This window comes from Drosophila sechellia, chromosome 2R (genome assembly GCF_004382195.2).
Source record: "Drosophila sechellia strain sech25 chromosome 2R, ASM438219v1, whole genome shotgun sequence".
Taxonomy (NCBI): domain Eukaryota; kingdom Metazoa; phylum Arthropoda; class Insecta; order Diptera; family Drosophilidae; genus Drosophila; species Drosophila sechellia.
The window spans coordinates 8,309,945-8,328,972 of NC_045950.1; the positions used below are offsets into that span (position 1 = coordinate 8,309,945).

General features: G+C 45.2%; 6 protein-coding genes and 1 non-coding gene across 7 annotated transcripts; 3 read left to right on the top strand and 4 right to left on the bottom strand.

Annotated features, from left to right (window-relative positions):
• Positions 1-9: 9 nt before the first annotated feature.
• Positions 10-1,122, top strand: LOC6608763 (dynein light chain 4, axonemal). Its single transcript, XM_002033450.2, has 3 exons — positions 10-335; positions 402-485; positions 765-1,122. Exons 1-3 carry the CDS (start codon positions 270-272, stop codon positions 927-929), a joined length of 315 nt encoding a protein of 104 aa, XP_002033486.1. The 5' UTR covers positions 10-269; the 3' UTR covers positions 930-1,122.
• LOC6608764 (pre-mRNA-processing-splicing factor 8) lies at positions 1,111-9,861 on the bottom strand. The gene is made up of 14 exons (XM_002033451.2): positions 9,741-9,861; positions 8,936-9,567; positions 8,664-8,879; positions 8,391-8,603; positions 8,203-8,328; positions 7,507-7,926; positions 7,231-7,448; positions 6,112-7,163; positions 5,856-6,048; positions 5,055-5,628; positions 4,838-4,988; positions 4,595-4,771; positions 4,244-4,535; positions 1,111-4,179 (listed from the first exon to the last, which is right to left on the bottom strand). Exons 2-14 carry the CDS (start codon positions 9,547-9,549, stop codon positions 1,235-1,237), a joined length of 7,191 nt encoding a protein of 2,396 aa, XP_002033487.1. The 5' UTR covers positions 9,550-9,567; positions 9,741-9,861; the 3' UTR covers positions 1,111-1,234.
• LOC116800751 lies at positions 7,982-8,159 on the bottom strand. Its single transcript, XR_004361607.1, has one exon.
• A 675-nt stretch (positions 9,862-10,536) lies between the features above and the next one.
• LOC6608765 (neuropeptide-like protein 31) lies at positions 10,537-11,724 on the top strand. Its single transcript, XM_002033452.2, has 3 exons — positions 10,537-10,670; positions 10,732-10,791; positions 10,854-11,724. Exons 1-3 carry the CDS (start codon positions 10,662-10,664, stop codon positions 11,055-11,057), a joined length of 273 nt encoding a protein of 90 aa, XP_002033488.1. The 5' UTR covers positions 10,537-10,661; the 3' UTR covers positions 11,058-11,724.
• Positions 11,725-11,809: 85 nt separating this feature from the next.
• On the bottom strand, positions 11,810-12,629 carry LOC6608766 (histidine-rich glycoprotein). Its single transcript, XM_002033453.2, has 2 exons — positions 12,520-12,629; positions 11,810-12,390 (listed from the first exon to the last, which is right to left on the bottom strand). Exons 1-2 carry the CDS (start codon positions 12,529-12,531, stop codon positions 12,019-12,021), a joined length of 384 nt encoding a protein of 127 aa, XP_002033489.1. The 5' UTR covers positions 12,532-12,629; the 3' UTR covers positions 11,810-12,018.
• Positions 12,630-13,486: 857 nt separating this feature from the next.
• Positions 13,487-18,147, bottom strand: LOC6608767 (ornithine decarboxylase antizyme). Its single transcript, XM_002033454.2, is given in 4 exon segments — positions 13,487-14,827; positions 14,889-14,940; positions 14,942-15,098; positions 17,792-18,147. Coding segments are annotated over 4 exon segments (813 nt in total). The 5' UTR covers positions 17,866-18,147; the 3' UTR covers positions 13,487-14,297.
• LOC6608768 (small nuclear ribonucleoprotein Sm D3) lies at positions 15,608-16,906 on the top strand. The gene is made up of 2 exons (XM_002033455.2): positions 15,608-16,098; positions 16,622-16,906. The coding sequence occupies exons 1-2, from the start codon at positions 15,780-15,782 to the stop codon at positions 16,756-16,758; spliced, it is 456 nt and encodes a 151-aa protein (XP_002033491.1). The 5' UTR covers positions 15,608-15,779; the 3' UTR covers positions 16,759-16,906.
• Positions 18,148-19,028: the final 881 nt, after the last annotated feature.

Genomic DNA, 19,028 nt, shown 5'->3' on the forward strand with positions numbered 1-19,028 from the left:
CTCGCTCTTGACAGGCTGGCAGGCCAATCGAAAGCGAAACCGTGTGCCCGAAACCAAATTGCCATAGCAGCCAAACTGCCGTGACAATAGCGCAAAAAGGAAGGATTCATAAACATTCACCTAGCTACACTAGTGCTGCCTTTACCTTGACTTGTGTGTCACACGTAAATAGGAATTTAACTCGATTTTTATTACATTAGCGTGGCTCCGTGATAGTGCTTGCTCGCCTGGTTGATAGTCCTTCCATCAGTCGTTGGTGAATCGCAGACATGGCGGACGAGGAGGCCGGCAAGGAGGGCGAGAAGAAAATCGTGCACGTTTATCCTCTGGTGAAGGTTGGTTAAGTATAGAGTTAACTACATTCCAGACTATTTGCTGATGGAATCCACTCCCGATTTAAGCACACCGACATGAACGAGGAGATGCGGATAGAGGCCATTGAACTGTCCATTACCGCCTGCGAGAAATACTCATCGAACTACGAGGTAATTAAAATAAAATCCTTTCACTTTGAACGGGCTATTACATTACATTCTCATTGAGAAGATCTCAAAAGATTATCAAGTTGTTTGACCTTAAATCCTTTTATGATTACTTACTTATAAATTAAACAAAAAGGATAAAGACTCCACTAAATACTTTTTATCTAAAAAGATCTCAAAAGATTATCAAGTTGGTCGACCTTAAATCCTTTTATGATTACTTACTTATAAATTAACGAAAGAGGATAAAAACTCAACTAAATACTTTTAATCTACCGTCAGCACGCTGCCAGAATCATCAAGGAGAACATGGACAAGAAGTTCGGCATCTACTGGCATGTGGTCGTGGGCGAAGGGTTCGGCTTCGAGGTCTCCTACGAGACGGAGAACATTCTCTATTTGTTCTTCGCCGGCAACCTGGCCATCGTGCTGTGGAAGTGCTCCTGAATTCGGGTCAGCAGTTACACTAACGTACCTAGAAACCGAAACTGGAACCAAAACCGAACCAAACAAAAATTTAGCATTAATTTAGTCATACAAACAGAACACTCACCGTAGTTAACGAATGTTATAAATATTAAGTCTAGTATCGGAGGCGGAGTAATAAATACCCTGGCAACCATGCGACTTGTTGGGAAAAGAATGGTTTTTTTTATTACAAAATGTACCTACATGCTAGCATTTGAAAACAGGCTTATAAAATTGTTTGTATGCACTAAAACGAGAACCCTAAGACTTCAGATGAGCACCGCCTACGCGTACACATCCTCCCGATCCGCACCGGCACCATCGCCGCCGTCCTCGAGATTCGAGAAGAGCAGGAAATGCGAGGTGCGATGCAGCTCGTGGTAGAACTCCTTCGGGTTGGCCAACTGCAGTTCGTACTTCATGTTGGGATCGTGGCGCACGCCCATGAAGTTGTAGTTCCAGCTGCTTTGCGCTGGCACCATGAAGAACCCAAGGAACTTGTTCGACAACAGCATCTGAACGCGTTCGTAGTGCGAAGGCAGGTATCCCTTGGGATTGTTACCCTTGTCCGTGTTCTTGGAGCCCCACTCGAAGCCCGAAGGCGTCAGCTTGTAGGCCGTAAGGGAGCAGGAGCCGGGCGTAAAGGAGCACGTGATCACGATCGTCTTCTCGCCATCCCAGTTGGAGTTCTCCTGCATGATCTTCGCGTGCGTCGTAATGTCCTGCGGTGACAATTGGGGCAGCTCGTTGGGCTGCGTGTGGATCCATCCTAGCGGTTCCATGTCCTTGAGATACTGATGCGTGGGCAGGGTGTTGGGCAAGTTGATCGTCTGGTGAGTGCCCCACTGCGGCGGCATTACGATGCACCGAATCTCCTTTACCTGCGGATTGTCCGGTGGACTCACACCGTACAAGTAGCCAGCTATCTGGGCCCGCAGATCCGAGATCGTGACAAACTTCTTGAGTATGTTCTTGGGCAGGATGTAGGTGTAGCCGGTCTCCTTTATGTCGTCCGAGCTTACGTAGATGTGATTCGTTCGCAGGTGCAGATTGGTGGCTGAGATAGCTCTTACTCGCCACTCTGTCTTCGAGCTGAACGTCTGCGTTTCGTAATTGGATGTAGTGGAGGTTATAATTTCGTCACCATGCTTGTTTGTGGTACGCGTAGTCGTGGCCGTCAGTTGGTTTTGCTCCTTGGTCTGCTTTTCGATCTCAGCAATCTGCTGGCGCTGCGCTGAGGGCGCACTGATCTCCATGCCCAGAATGATGTCACGGATCTCGGACTGAGTTAGCGAGGCCACATTTACGTTGTTCTTCTTGCCGTAATCGGCGAGAATGAGGTCCTTCAGCTGCACTTCCACCTTAATCCATTCCTCGTCGGTCAGAGTGGGCCAAATATGATGCGCCTCCGTTATGGTGGTCTTGTCCGGCTTCAGTATGATCTTTGTCCTCTCCGTATTGACGTGGAGAGCGCGCAGAATGAGGATAAGTCGACTGAAAGCCGTATATGAAGAGATGGTCTTTAGCCAATCGTCGTACAGGTTGAAGAGCACCATCTGTGGCTCGGTAGCCTTTAGAATGAGGTCACCAAACTTCTCGACTTTGAGACAAGCCTGGAACGGTAGCTGAAGCTCAGAGCCCTTGATCACAATGTTTGGGAAGTCGAGCAAGTGCACCTCCAGCGGGTCCAACATGCCCTTGCGCGTCACAATAATTTGTTTGGGCTGCTCCTCAACCGGCAATGATCGAATCAAAGCGGCCACTTCCTCAGCAGTCTTCCACTTGGCCAGCTGGCCCAAACGCTTCTGGCCAGCCCACACAGAGGTGTGGATGATCTTAAGGAAGAGCTGACCGGTTCGCGGATTAAAGATGAAGATTGCTCCGTTAATGGGCTTCGTTGTCAGATTTCCCTCGAACGTCTTGTGTATGGTGACACGATACACGTTGGTGTCGTCCACAAACCAGATGATCTGGTTCGAGAACAGCTCTCCGTAATTCTGCGAACTGAGGTACGGCTCCGTTGGCTCCGAAGAGTACAGCTGCAACGCCTTGCGGATGCGCTCACGCAGCACATAGAGCGCGGGGTTTGCCTTCATAATTTTGGCCATGGCCTGCTGAATGAGGGTCTTGCAGCCGGGGAACCAGTTGCCGTAGGCCGAGTGCAGATTGTAGGCCAAATCGATGGCAATCAACACGCCCGTCGGTGAGGGATAGATGGACATGTTGTCAGTGGTGTAATCGAGGAACTTGGCCCTGGCATAGCGCTCCACGTCGTGCGAGTCATAATCGCCCCAACGCAACTGGATATCCAGCCAGTACTTTTGAGTGGTGGTGTTATCCATGGTGTCCTTGGTATCGGCCAGCAGCGAAGGTCGCGACACATTCCATTTGTAGGCGGGGAAGAGCAGGATGTCGGCACACGACGAGTTCATCTTGTAGGACTTACGTGGATGGATGGTTTCCTTCTGCACCGTCTCGATTTCCAAGGCGTCCAGTTCCTGATCGAACACCTGACACAAATCCATGACAATCGACTCGTGGATCTTCTGCCACAAATGGGCACGGAATATTTGAATCAGCGAGATCTTCAGTGTCGGAATCTTGCCGTGCATGAATATACCAGTCAGATCCAGTTGCACCTGGAAACCGACGTACACATTCGCTCGATTGATAGTCGGTGACCACCAAAGTGTGAATCGACGATTCGGAATCTGGTTGAGACCCGATCGCTGAGCATTGGTCAACTTCTTGTACTTCATTGACTCTTCGAAACCGGAAGCCTTTTCCCAGAAAAGACCCTCCCACGTGGGGAAGTAGGTGCCCTTGAACAGCGTGTGCTCCAGTATGCCCTCCACTCCACCCAACGCCTGGATCATATCCGTGCGGTAATTGTTCAGGTTCCACAGCTTGCCATCGTGACGCTGATGCGTCCACCAGAAGGGATTCTGCTTAAGCACCTGGTATTGCTTAAACTCGGTACGAATGCGCCAGCCCTTGTCGTAGGCCAGTGTGTGACGATCCTTTTGGAATAATGTGTTGATACGTGGAATACCGCGATCCCAGCTATCCTCCAAATCCTCCAGTGTGAGCCTACGGTTCTGGGCATTCGCCTCCTGACGCTTCAATGCGTACTCCGCCCAAACTCGCTGCGAGTCTATAAACTCACTCTCCCACGGCTGAATGTATCGATACAGATTGGGAATAAGCTGATCCTCATCGTGCGACATACCTGTAAGAAGTATGAATTGCTACTTAGCATTATGTACTAGTAATCGGATTTCCTTAACACCAACCGGAGCGGAAGTGGGTTATGCCCACATCAGTTTGCTTGGACCAACGGAGATCGGATTGCGGAATCAAGACGTGACCCATGCTCAACATTCCCAGACCGCCCAGTTCCTTGGGAGTGTAGAACACAACGGGCGGGAAACGGGAAGGCATCTTAGAGTTGAGGCCAATCTTGATGCGAGTCTGAATTTTGTTCTCGCACTTGACCAACAGGTCCAAAAGTTCCTGGGTATTGACTACAGCCTCGCGGAAGTAGGTCATCAAGCCTATGAGCGCTGTGTTCCATTTGTTCACAATCTAAAATCGAAAGTATGGGTTTTACTTTTAAATCCTTAAAAGACATGTTTATAAAATACTTTTGTGAACGTAGTGGACCCAGAGGCCATCAGGATCTGTCGAACACGATTATGGAAACGACCCAATGACTCATCATCCACCCGCAGGAAGCACTGGGCAGTGCGTTCCTTTGTGATTTCGTTCTGTAAATTCCAAACACCATCACGATGGGTAAACTCTTCATTCTGGGTGCGACACTGTGGGGTGGGGGAAAAACAATGAATTATAAACTGATCTTAAGTTGAATTAGTGGCTAAAGGAACCTTTGGCAAAATGCGACACTCAAATCCACTCATGTTGAACAGCAGATTGGGATTGTCCTTGGAATACACCGAAACGAAAGTGCTCTCCCAACCAATGGTGGTCACAGAGCGAGGTAGTCGGTTCTTAATGTCCCAGAAGACTGCACGACCCCTTTAAAACAAAAGAATTTCGTCGTTACGCACATTCAAAGTGGATATTGAGTGAATGGAGACTTACAAGTTCACATCGTGCTTCATCAAACGCATGCGCGCATCGCGTGGCCAACACTTCTTGTTATTGTAGCCCACAATGTTTTCGTTGTTCGGATCCGGATGCTCGGTAAGATAGCGCTGGATCAGATCGCGCGCCTCCTCCGCCGAGAATCTGAAGAACAAGTGAATACGATCCACATAGCGGCAGTACAATCGAATAGGATGTGCCGTTTCAGTAACTGTGTCCTGGAACGTGAGGAAGTCGTTCGGCATTTGGGGTGGACCAGCCATCTCGCTGGATCGATGGAGACCCAAAACCAAGAGATCTAGCACCAGTCCATAGTACTGTGTGATGAACGATGAAAACTGCAGACCGCGAATGATGCCGTAGCTGTTCGTGTGGTTCATGTCCTTGTAGTTGATCACAACGTTGTTCTTGGCCGTCATGTAATCGGCGATATTGTGATCGACAATCAGGCGGAGCAAACGATTAAGCAGCGTCAAGTCAATCTTCTCGTACAGCTTTTCAAATCTGGACTCCAGCAGCACATTGCACTCGCCCTCACCCACATCCCACACATCCTGCAGATTGTTAATGCCTGTTGGGGATAACAATACGTTTAAACTAAGTAAGAGATTGGATAGTATCAAAGGGGTTTTATATTCCTTTTTGTTCCAAAACACTGTGTATTTCGCAGATCATCTTTGGCGTGAGGTTTGCAACAAGGGGATGATCAAATACATATCACTTTGCTACAAATCACACACCCAAAATGCCCGGTACCGCCATCAAAAATGTTCTCTAGCAGCTTGTTCAAACTTATACCTTGACACCACTTGTAGGCCAACAATGGTGGTGGCTCCGTGTCACTGGGCTTGATCCATGGCGGAAACAATCGACGCTTGTCAGCCTCATACCACAGATACTGATCCAAATATGCGTCTGTGATCTTTTCCAGGGGTTCCACCTCGTAGACTGGAATCAGATGGCTGTACAAGTCCATGAACTCAATGCCCACCTAAAATAGAAATACAAGTTTTAACATGAAGTACAAATACAGATAGAAATAGTGATAACCCACCTCCTTGAACGCTCGCTGCGTGAGCAGATGACGCTTGATGCGGGACAATGCCTCGTGAGGATTGTCGTAGGCCTGTTCGATGAGGCCCAGCTCCTCACGCTGACTTTGATTAAGCCTGGACTTAACGCTGTACGCCTCTTTTAGCCTCTCAAGAGCCAAAATCAGCAGCTTGGTATCGTGTTTGTACGAAAGTGGTGGGAAGGGAATGGGCGCAAAGCGACGTGACTCCAGCCAATGGACGGTGGTTGTGTAAATAGCCACAGCCTCCTCCGGTGATATGTATGGACCATCCTTTAAGTAGTTGTGCTGCCTCTCCTGCTCCGCCTTCAGATAAAGGCGTGTTAGTCGCCCCAGATTCTTCTTGCACACTGTCTTGTCCACAGTTGCTCCACGTCGTATACGTTCCCGATTATAGTGAGCCGTATTCGTCCACCAGTCGGCTTTCATCTTCACGTAACGCAGGATCATATTCTCAATGGGAATGGGTAGACCGGGCACCTTCCACGGAATGTTCGCCTTCCAGCAACGCCATGCCTCCGATAAATGCTGCAAAATGGTACGAGCTTTGTTCTGCTTGATGCCCTCGGGCATCATGTCCACAATATCGTGCATCACGGAGGCCCGCAACTCCAGATCAAAGTGGGATTCAACACGCTGCTTAGTCACTGTCTTGGCCACACCCTTGGAGTGACGACCCTCGAACTGACGCGACAATAGATTGCCCAGCCAGCGTTCCAGTAGCGGAGTGATGCCGCGCATAAAGAACAGCCAGACTCGCCATCCAGGTGCCCAAAAGCCACATCCGGGTCCTTTGCCAACGGGCCCCGTGTTGAAGCGATAGTATATCAAATGTTTCAGATCCTTACACATTCGAATCTGCCTCATCAGCTTGTATTTATAGCGATACATGCCAGTCAGCTGGCCAACATGAGCGAATATGTACTGCAGTCCGTCAGCCAACTGAAAGGCGTCCACATTGTTTAGCCGATACTGAACATGAGAGTCAATGATTAGCTTGGTCAAACGCAGGATCTCACGGCACAAATGGAAAGCTAATATATAATAATATGAATGAAAGGATTTGTTAAAAGGGAAATCGTTAGACATTTAACTGCTTACCATTTCCGAATCGCGACTTCTTACGCTCCTTGGTGGTCAGAGTTTTAACGGGCTTCAAGTTAAAATTGTAATCTAAATGCAAGTAGTTAAGATTTTTTCGGTGAATCAAAAGGTTCAGCATATTGTATCCCTGACGACAAACTTGCAGTCCAGCCTCAACCCAATCCAGAGTTGTGGTCTGGAAGAATTTAGTGGCCTTAAACGAACGGAAGAGGTAGCTGCAAAGTAAGGATACAATTCAAAACGTTGCTATAGTTCGACTTGAATAGAACTCACCGTTTCTTTTGTGGCTTTGGTTTCCGATGTTTTAGGGCATTGAGCACATAGTATTTGAGCAGTTTCTGGTAGCTAACGCGCACCTTAACCGGATGTCCAGGTGGACAGTGCTCCTTGTACCAGCACTTGACCAGCGGTACATCGATGGCACGACGGGAGCGACCAGAGCGCATATTAAAGGGGCGGGGTGCCCATAGCAAGGCGATTCCGTTTGCAGTATTGTCAGTGTACAGGGGAGTGTCCTGCAGGAACGGCTGCACGTCGTCCGGAAGAGTAAAGTCCTCATCGTCATCAGGCAGCGGCTCCTGAATCTTCGAGTTTGCATTGCGATGGGATATGGGATTGATGAGCGGATCAAAGTAAAATGCAGGCAGATCGGGATCTTCGGTCTTGATATAGACCACGTTGGGAGTGTGATACCTGAAAAAGACAAAGTACATCGGTCATGTGGATCCTTTAAGCTTTAAGTGAGTTTAAATGTATGCAACTATCAGCAGTCACGATTAATTCTTAACAATCGCCACGAACATATTCATTGCAGCTCCCGTTTTATCGCAAATTTGGCAGTAACCTGGGAGCTCGTCGTTTTTCTAACGCGGCATGAAGCATTTCCAGAGAGGCTGTTCACTTGGAAACGTTTCTAACCACGTAAATAAGATTTTAGAATGGTAATTTTCGAAGAATGTGGGCTCTTACCAGCTCAAATGCACAAAGTGCGGCATATTGTTGTACAAGTAAGGGAAGGCAATGCGGTATTCCGTGCGAATTGGCTGCCGGATAATGACTTTGTTAATGTCGTTGAACTCGTTCCAATCCTCGTCCCTAAAATTAAATAAAAGCAGGAATTACATTTTAACCAGTATTTAGGGCATGCATTGTCTTACCCAACATTGTGGTCCTTAATGAGGGGTTCAAACTTGGGTCCACCTGGAATGGCCATATTAAGAGCCTTGGCGGTGAAAAAACTTTTTGGGTCAAACAGATAAAAGAAGTTATTGTCCACTAGATCGGTGAGCAATTGGTTGGCCAATCGATACAGCGTGGCTAGCTGAGGCAGGGAAAGATTCCACTTTCGGTAAGTAGTGCCGTTTACAAACCTTAGTTGGTAATAAATGAATCAAAACGAGATCAGATATAAATGACAAATCAAAACTCACTGTGTATCCACTAGAGGTCGATGGTCATAAAACCATTTGTATACGGCATTGTCTTCATCATTGTCCAGCTCAATTTGAATCGCCTCCAAGGGCTCCACGTCCAGCACGTTGTCGGCATAGTCTAGAGGCGGCTCCTCATCGTCAAATGGCGGGAATCTCATACGTTTAAAGTGGCGACGATCGCGTTTCTCACGCCGCATCATGATCCACATTGTTCTGCGGAAGTGTTTGACGTCAGTTGTGTCCACTGGGAAAAGCTGAAGTCAACTTACCCCCATTGTGCTATGTAGACGGGCTCAATAACCCAGGGAATCTCATTGACAAAGGTGATGGCTCCCGTAATGTGGTACAGCACCTGGACATCCCGGATCTGCTCCCATGGCATGGGCATGTTCTCCAGCAGCTTGAGCACAGCATGTGGCATGTACTTCAGGGCTCCGAGGTAGACTCGCTTGTCATGACGATACTTGCGCGACGTCATATCTCCGTGATCGCGAATGATCTTCCTGATGTGCTCCGGCGGCATATCCTCCTTTTGGGTATCCACAAAGCCAAACTTGCGCTTCTCAGCGAATCGCTTGGACTGCAGATGCTGCCATTTGAGCGCCTTCTCCTGCAGCTTCTCCTCGGTGAGTATGTCCGGTTTGGGCGTGGGAATCTGGCCCAATCCGGGTCCCTGACCTCCCGCCGGGATCGGTATCCCGTTGGGGTGGCCACCGGCCGGCGGCAGCGGAGCACCCGGTGGCGGAATCTGCTGGATCTGGTTGGCCATCTGCTGCTGGGCGTGCAGTTGAGCCTGCTGAGCATGGGCAGCCGCGTAGGCCTGCTGGGCCATCAGCTGGGCTGCCCACGCATTCTGCGGTATCATGTACGGCGGAATGGACATCGTTCCGCTGCACTTATCCTAATCAATAAACGACGAAAAACATACACTTTACGACACACAGACACGTTTTGTTTAAGGGGGAGAAATCGAAATGCCGCCGCCGACGTCGCGGTCTTTTGCAAATTTCACCACGCCGTGAAAAAGCGTATATTTCGCTTTTCCCCCAGCTAATCTTGGTTTGAATTTCTTACCTGGCAGTTAACTTGTAACTGTACTACCTATTTGGAACTTTTTCTGCCTTTCTTTGGCCGCAATTCACAATTTTTCCGGTTCGCAAAACGAGAGGTTTACTTTTTCATGCGGCAGCCATTTATAGATTAGTAGAACGGTCACACCGCTCAATCGATTGGAAATTTATCGTCTATCGACAGCTTAGGTGAATTGTCTAGAGGTGAAAATTAGTCAAGATAACTACGCAGAGTGCGAGCAAATATTCAAATTTTTAAAATTTAAATAACGCTGTTATTGGAGCAAATATTACATATTCACCAACCAAATTCATCAACAATAATCTTTAACCCAAAACATCGACGATTTATTCACTTAGTATTGTAGTAGTAAACAATATCTCGATATTAGCATATTTAATTTAGGGTAAAACCTTGTAATTAAATCAAATGAATCAGCTCGTCAACAAATGTGTTAATAGAAATAATTAGGAACTTAATTAGTGTAGTGTGTCAATATTATTGTTAATGACTGGTAAAAATAAGAACACACAGTAGACTTTAGCTGAAAACAAACTGCCGAAAGTAAAACACTAAATAAGATAAATTATAACTCAACTTTTAGTCATTAACTAATGCTCACTGTATCTTAGAAATTCAAATAACCGAATTAGAAAATCCCATCGAGTCATCTGCGATCTTCATTTCGCATCGGGTAACGACATCCCCAGACTCCCGAATGTTTGTCCAATCAATGATCATGTGCGAAATCGATCTCCGGGATGTTTTGGGCCACTATAAATATTGTCGGCGGGTCCGCTGTGGATCGCAGATTACGGACAACAACGCTTCTGGTCAGAACACGATCGGGAAAAGTTGCTAATTTGAGAGAAAAACATTAAATCTAGAGTGCATCCCCGTGAAATTTCGCAAATAAAAGCAACAATGGCAAAGGTATTACACACAAACAAAAAGTGTTTCTATCACAATAAGTAAATGTTGTGAACATTTTCAGTTATTTTCCATCCTTTTGTGCCTGGCTATTATCGGATTCATCAGCGCAGCTGCTATAGAGGTAGGTCGTATCTTTAGTTTCTCCATTTCGCAACCAACCCACGAAATCCAATCGCTTGGCAGGACAAGAAACCCGCTGAGGAGGCTGATCTCTCCACAGCAGACTCCATTGGCTACGGCTACTATGCAGCACCATCGCCCATTTACTACGGCGGCTATGGAGGTGGCTACAAGTACGGCGGATATTCCGGTTACGGCGGCTACGGCGGTTATCGGTCCTACGGCGGCGGCTTCTATCGTCCCCGAATTTACCCAGTTTGGGGCTAAGTGACGCAATACTAAGATGACAGATCAAAAAACGTTCCTTAAGCAAGAAGTTCCAGACATATGTACATACGTTCCTTAACCCAGAAAAATCCTAAGTAATCGCACTAGTGACCAAAGAAGTTATACAAGCAAGCCCCCCAGTTTTGAAATTGCAACCCTTTCACTGTCTTGCAACCACGAGTTGATGACGTCAGCGGCAGTTTTTGACCCCAGAGCACAATTAACACCGGCTTTATTGCAATAAAAACAAAAAAACAAAAAACTTTACGTACGACTACGCTCGCATGTGCGGTTTATTATTTTCAAATTTCAATTGTCCAAAACCGGATTGGTTTTTTGTTTTTTTTTTTTTTTAACTTCCAAAGAAATTGAGGCGGCTAACGTAACATACGCTGGCCAGCAAAATTCCGAGTTGGCCAAGTCGAGTAATTACACACATCTGAACCTTTAGTTGGACCTATCTTTAACGATCCACATGGCCAAATTTCGAGTCATAAACGGGGTCACAAAGAAAGCTGGTCTATACAGTGGATATCAGCCAGAAGTTTGAAGTATATAAAACTTTTTTGTACAATTTCAAAATAAAATCATAGTTATTATGGCCATAAACTATTTAAAACTCATAATAATGTAGTGACGATTAAAAAATTATACAATTTTTCTGAAATACTACCTGTTTTTCAACTTTAAATCCAAGTTAAATGCATTTCCTAAATCAAGTGTTCCAAATTATTAAAAGTTGAAGCTGCTTCTGGATATTAATATCATTTATAAAATGTGTGTTTATTTGGTCATGGCTTATATTTCACATTGGATTTGTAAACATTTAAATAGATTGGCTTTACTGTCGCCATACATGCAAAAATACGAGTGTTTACTGTATTCGGAATTGAATCCTGGCATAGGGAATCCATAGGCTAGAGTTTAAATAGAATATATCCTGGCCACATGTCCCATCATCCTAGTGGCGACGCGATCCCGTGTGCCGCTTGTGATGCTGCTTGCTGCCCTTGGAATGCGATCGGGATTTGCGGGAGTGGTTGTCCTGCTGCTGGGGGTGCTCCTTGTGGTGGTGGCTCTTCTTGTGGCCCGGCTCCTTGTGGCTCTGCCTGGCCTTCCGCTCAGAGTGATGCGTTAGATGCTCCTTAACGTGGGAGCCGCCATGTTTCAGACTATCGTGTGCCGAATGCCTCACCTCCTGGGGTTTGGTTTGGTGGTGGTGCTGCTGCTGGGACAACTGGCGCTTGTGGTTGAGATGATGGGTCCGCTCATTGTCCTCCAGTGGCTGCATGGCCATGGCCACGGCCACCAAGATAGTGGCAAAAACGATAATCTGCAGCGGGCCAAACATCCGGAGCAATCAAGGCGAATCGACGGGGATTGATAGTAAATTAAATTGAAGCCACTGTCATATCTCAACCGGCGATAAGATTAGGTCCGCCCCTTGGAACCACACACTCACCGCCTTCAACATGGTAACTCCGGTATAGGATATGGACTTCAGTGCCTCCTTCTTCTGCCTTGCAAAGCTCTCGGATCGTGTAAACCCGGCGACGCTCCAGTCTCGACTGTTTTTCGGAGACTCTTCCGCCGCCGTTTATATCGTTATCTCCTCATGCGAGTGCCCACAGCCCCTGGCCATCATATCACATAGATGGGGGCATATATATTCGGCAAGTTTTATCGTTCATGTAATGGGCAGACAGACAGACGCACAGTGGAGTGAACAGCTGTTGGATGATTTTCGGGCCAAGATTAGCTGGGAAAGTACTCAAACCTCACCGTTCTTTCCAAAATATGACATTAAACTTTACAATTTAATAGGAAACAGTAGTCAACTTGAGATACTATCTATCAGGCTCATCAAATCGGGCGTAAGTATCTATAGATACAGATACTAAGCATATTCACTTCTTGTTACTTTACTGTAAAAGTTACTATATATGGATTAGTTAATATAAGGCTATCACCTTGTTAATATTCTTTAGAAATGTAGCTCTGCTCTTGAATCATGAAACCAAAAGTGCAATAATTACATTTAAAGCTTAATGTGAGCATGACACTTTGTTTGTTAAGCTGGCTCTTCATTTCAATGAATGACTACTGATTTCCAATTGATAATGGCGATGATGTCAAATCTCACGTTCTTTTTATTAATTTAGAAACTACTTATCTTCAAAAGACAAACTGTGCAGCCTTTAATTGTTATCTCTCTCTAACAATCGTATTGGATCACTTCTTGAACAGTAGACTAAATACATATGAAATCCCCCTTATCTGCAAAAGGAAGGTGAGGCAATCGGGGTCTTTAATTTAATCATTTAGTCTCGACCAAGTTCCACTCGAGATACTTTCAATAAACAATAATAATGCGCACTAAACGCGGGCGTCATAAGCGAAATATTGTAATAATCAGGCCGACAATTCAATAATTTTGTTAAGTCATATGTTTTATTATTGGAATCAAGAAAATTATACATACAAAGTGGTTTAAATAATAGAACTGGAATCTATTGATTAATAAGTTTATTAATATTGGATATAGAGTGTATGTGGATCCTTTTTTTTTTTCATTTTTGCTGATCTATGTAATTAGCTTCTATGCATATGCGTTTCCCTTTCTATCCTCCAAAACTTCTACCTCGCCATTCTCGTCGCGCTCGGCGTACAAAAAGTGAATAAAAATATAGTGGATATTTTTTAGTGCGAACAAATTGGAATTACAATACTTCATATATAAGCTTAAACACAAAATATAGAAAAAACATGAAGAAAATATATATGTTGATATATATATAAACATAAATACAAAATATTGATTCTCGAATAAACTTAGGATTAATACATTCCTTTGTTTTGTTTTTTTGACATTTTTTAGTTTTCTACTTTTTTTTTACGTTTTCGTTCGATTTCTTTTTTTTTTTTTTGGATATAGTTTAATATAGTAATTTGCGATCAGGCTCTTAACGTGGCTGGCCATAATTGAAAGTCTACCAAAAATGAAGCCGCTCCGAAGACAATTTTCAAAACGATTTTCCACTACATAAACAAAGCGAAGATTCAAAAAGGGTTGATTTGCTGATTTTCACTGAACACATATTGGGCTCAATATGTCATTGGATCTACGGTTGGCTAATAAAAGTTATTTGCGGAAACCACGAAACATAATATTGGATTGCTGCTGATATTACTTTTCCTTTGTTTCGTTTCTGTGGCGAAAATCGTCCCCATGCCGACGAACTACTCCTCGATGGTGTAGAGGAAGTAGTGGTTCTCGTTGTCGTTAATGGCAGCCGGCGGTGCCTGCGGTGCCTTCCTGGACAGCGGCTCGAAGCCCATGAAGAGGAACGCCTCGATGAGGCGAGCCCGATTCGGCTGATCCTTGGGCATGACCATAACGATGCCGTCCACCTCTAGCTTTTCCTCGGCAAACTCCAGAAGCGAGATGAAGGTCTGCTTGGAGCCGGCCGGAGGTAGGTCCTTCGGCAGAGCGACATACAACAAGTTGTTGACTGGGTTCAGAATCGTATTCCAATTGGTGTACTGGTCCTCGGTGACATGCAGCTTGATAGTGATCTGCACCGGCTGGTCGTGCTGCAAGATCTGGCGCAGCACTTCCTGGCAGTCATCGTCCGAGCACAGCGAGTGGATGTCGGGCTGCGACTCCAAGTCGGAGCAATCCGACTGGGAGGACGACAACGACGACGCCCGGGAGCTGGCCTCGTACAGGCTGCCACCAGCCGAGTCGACCGAAGACTTACGGCTGTAGCCTATACAGAATTAACACATTTTAGCATAATAGTACTTGGATGATTAGTTACTATTACTCACCCGTTAAGAGCGATGCCCTATCGTGATCTGTTCTGTGGTGGACAGGGACATCAGGACCACCACAGAGGCCCTACGCCGAGAGAGATGCGGTAGGAATCCGAGGACATGGTCGTGGCGCAAGACGAAGTCGAGATGGTGCGGAGCTTACCGTCGGCAATTCCGCTGTCATTAAATTCTCTTCTAACGAAGCCACTACTAAACACTGGGTCGCTGTGGAAAAAACAATAGGATATTTAGTCACAAAACCCATATCGAACTGCGATGTGCCTCTTCGATTTTGTAGCGCCCCTCCCTCTGCTGGAATGTTTATATTCCCTTTTTAATAGCGAACATATAACGAATATTCCCAGGTTTTTATATAGATGATTTCCCATTTACAAATTACTTATGTGAACTATGAATTGAATTTAAAAACCCGAAATCTTGCTAACTATTTACCACAACATGGTGTAGAGTAAAACTCAATTGGTAACTGAACGTCGCAAAAGCTGCTAACAAACTGATGGCCACGAAGGCAGAACAAAAGGCTTATCGGCGAAGCGGCGACAATTAAATTATTTCGCTTTTATGACGCTAACAAATTGCAGTTGTTTATTTTAAAGCGATAAGATACGCGCGCGCGTCTTATCGGTACACCGATAAGCTGTGTCCGATAGTCACGCAGCGCATGCAGCCCTGCGCTCACGCACCACCAATTTCACCACAAGATGGCCGCCGGCAGCTGTCAAAGCGGGAGCGAGCATGCAAACACATACACAGACAGACACTCGGCATAAACGTTTGCATAAAGAAAAGCGGAGAAAAAATTAACGGTTTCGGTGGAAAAAAAAACAGTGAAAAATATATAGTTGAACGAACAAGAACAGACAGCAACATACCAAGCTAGCGAACATGTCGATCGGAGTGCCCATTAAAGTTCTGCACGAGGCCGAGGGGCACATAATCACTTGCGAAACCATCACCGGCGAGGTGTACCGCGGCAAACTCATCGAGGCGGAGGACAACATGAACTGCCAGATGACCCAGATCACGGTGACCTACCGCGACGGACGCACCGCCAACCTGGAGAACGTGTACATTCGCGGCTCCAAGATCCGATTCCTCATACTGCCCGACATGCTGAAAAATGCCCCGATGTTCAAGAAGCAGACGGGCAAGGGACTTGGCGGGACGGCGGGACGGGGCAAGGCGGCCATTCTGCGCGCACAGGGTGAGTCTGGCACTTTGGCCCACACATACACATACACATGCACTTTTTGCACGACTGCCTTTAAAAACAACAATATATTCAATGCTCTCTTTTAACTTTTAAAGTTCCACACAATTTAAATAAAATATTTCCTATCCCAATTTAATAATCCAAATAACATAAAATTCGTATAATAGAAAAAAAATATGATAGTGAAATTTCTAGAATTTAATATATATTTAAAATTGTTATACAAAAAATAAATTAATGCAGGGTTTAGGGTTTTAGGTTTTAAATCGTTCAATCATATCGATCCCATTTAATTCATAACATTCAGAGTTTTAAGTATTAAGGTATTGTTAAAAAAGAAACATGGTAGTCATTTTGTGTAGAAGTTTATTTTTAGAAAGGAAAATTTTAAAAAAATTATAGAAAGTCATGTGCCGTGAAATCTAGAAAGGAATTGTATTTTTAAAGACAGTCGTGCAGTGTATGTGATGCCCTCAGCGAAATAAAATTATTAATAACGAAATTTCCCTTACAGCTCGTGGCAGAGGAAGAGGCGGACCTCCGGGCGGCGGAAGGGGCACTGGTGGACCGCCAGGTGCTCCCGGCGGCAGTGGCGGACGCGGAGCATGGCAGGGCGGACCCACCGGCGGTCGAGGACGCGGCGGCCTGTAGGAACTGGCCACTGAACAACGCATTTCTATTCTCTAAGTTGCGGGCACCATATTATTAGCGGGCGGGTCGAACTTCTCCAGATGTTTTTTGTAAAGTATTTACCGGGCGAGCAGCCAAGAATACACAGAAACTTGAATTTGAAAACGCAGACTTTGTTTGTTGTCTAAGTAAAGTAAGCACCTGAAAGGTGGGAAGGGATTAGACACCATAACCAGGGGGACGCTCACAAAGTTTGGCTTAAAATTAAGCACACCAATTCGATTAATTCGATCTTATAATCGTCGCCTTTCGAATGTTATACAAAGAGAGCAATTCCATGACAGTATTACAATCGGTCTTAACTTGACTGTCGACGGATAGCTCTCTTCATTTCACAATTCGCGGAGGATCTGAAAGTGGAAAGCTGGGCTAGCACCTCAACGGACAGGACACAGGGTTAGGCCAGACGAACTGGAAGTGGAACTGGGTTTAGTGGTTGGGTTAGTCTCATTGCATCACAGCGCATCGTCGAATATTATACAAAGAGAGCAATTCCATGACAGTGATATTAAATGGTTTCTGGACTGTCGACGGACAGCTCTCTTTATTCACTTATTCGCATTTGGATTCGATTCTAGGTGTTAATCAGACATTCAATGAGGACGGCACAGATACATACAGATATACCTATATATTATAAACGCTTTCCACATATTGCACATATGTACATTTGTGTATTGTTTGCCGGCAGACTACGTGCGAAATATGCCAGGCATTTTGTTGTTCTGTTCGTTTCCTTTCTGCCAAGCCAATTAAATCAACAAACTGCGCACTTGGCAGAGCATTGTGAATTGAGCGAAATAGAGGCCTGAATGGGAACAGTGACCACCAGCAACAGCCGATGCATGTGGTTCAATGCCTAATGGATGCAATTTATGGTTTTGCATAGAGGGGGGGGCTGAGTAATAATTCCCCGAATCGATGGCACGTGTGCAGGGCAATTGAAAATGCTTTCGCAATTAATAAAAAAAAAGATGGGGCTCTGCTGACGTACCACAAGATGTTCTGGTTCTCGTTCTGAATCTTCTGGCTATCTGGCTGCGCCACCATATCGCTAGACGTCGTCATTGCCAAGTTAAATATTTGGTCTCCGGTTGAGATTTATCACAGCTGCAGTCTACTATCTGTCTCCTGGTATGTGCTCTTTATCTTCTATCACAGATTGCGTTGCTTCGGTCGGTTAGTCCTTCGGCGGAGCTTGGAACTCACATTGAAAAGATGTGGCTATTGGATATCTGTGTGTAATGTGGCGGCCCGGTGTCCGTGCCTCTCCTCCACTGGCGATGTGGAGACTGCTCGCTGCTGATCTGTGTGGTGCTGTGCTCTGGGCGTTTGTCTGGCGACTGACGACATCCAAACGGTGGCGGCATCATTTATCTATCTGATTAAGTAGCAGCGACTAGGAGGCCCCACGATATATCTACATACATACAAATGTATAATAGCCTAGTTCTATCCGAGAGATATACAAATATGCCGGAGAGCACGGGTACAGTCGACCGGTCGGTCAGGAGGTATGGATCTGAATTCGGGTGCGGGGTGAGTCAGAGCCCCAAGGTTAAATGGAGCCCCCTACTTCCCACAAAATGCGGGTGAATCGCTAAACAAATAAGGCGCAAATAACTATAAGCAAAAATGCCGGCACACGTAGCATTTGCATTTACAAAGTCGTAATGGGCAAACAAAATAAACGAAGAAAGCTGCGGCTATAAATATCCATACAAATTAATATACAAAGTCTAAGAGAAATTATTATTTTTTTTTTTTTGATGCGCTAATTCAGTCAACATCACCACATTTTTTAGGCTGCACGTGTCTCCGTTTTTTTCGAACAAATGTAGCAAAACAAACGAATGAAATGGCTATTAATATAGGCGATAAATGCCATAAATAAAAGTCTATAGTTGGGCTTAATATAAGCAGGGGCATCGAGGTAAAGCGGGGTAGAAATCAACGTAAAGAGTTTTTATTATTAATACATATGTATGTAAACGAACAGCAGAGGTCCTCTCAATAATTACAAACGAATACTAATAAAAATACCATTTATTGGCAATAAACTGGACTTTATAATTGCTGACGTAGGTTTCTTTGCTTTTCGCAGTTTCGATTGACAAACTATCCATATTTTTCAGTCTAAACAAATAACAAATATCTTTAGCTCAATTAACAAGGTAAAAAAATTGTATAAACAAGATTTTTGAAACCTCAGTTATTTCACAGGTGGTTTC

Excerpts from the sequence above, each read along its gene's own strand:
- LOC6608763 (XM_002033450.2), top strand. The coding sequence starts at position 270 with ATGGCGGACGAGGAGGCCGGCAAGGAGGGCGAGAAGAAAATCGTGCAC. Across the intron at positions 336-401 it reads ACGTTTATCCTCTGGTGAAG|CACACCGACATGAACGAGGA; the intron begins GTTGGTTAAGTA and ends TCCCGATTTAAG. Across the intron at positions 486-764 it reads AATACTCATCGAACTACGAG|CACGCTGCCAGAATCATCAA; the intron begins GTAATTAAAATA and ends ATCTACCGTCAG.
- LOC6608768 (XM_002033455.2), top strand. The coding sequence starts at position 15,780 with ATGTCGATCGGAGTGCCCATTAAAGTTCTGCACGAGGCCGAGGGGCAC. Across the intron at positions 16,099-16,621 it reads GGCCATTCTGCGCGCACAGG|CTCGTGGCAGAGGAAGAGGC; the intron begins GTGAGTCTGGCA and ends TTTCCCTTACAG.
- LOC6608765 (XM_002033452.2), top strand. Across the intron at positions 10,792-10,853 it reads TCAGCGCAGCTGCTATAGAG|GACAAGAAACCCGCTGAGGA; the intron begins GTAGGTCGTATC and ends ATCGCTTGGCAG.
- LOC6608764 (XM_002033451.2), bottom strand. The coding sequence starts at position 9,549 with ATGTCCATTCCGCCGTACATGATACCGCAGAATGCGTGGGCAGCCCAG. Across the intron at positions 8,604-8,663 it reads CGACCTCTAGTGGATACACA|GTTTGTAAACGGCACTACTT; the intron begins GTGAGTTTTGAT and ends TTACCAACTAAG. Across the intron at positions 7,164-7,230 it reads GAAGTCGCGATTCGGAAATG|CTTTCCATTTGTGCCGTGAG; the intron begins GTAAGCAGTTAA and ends ATTATATATTAG.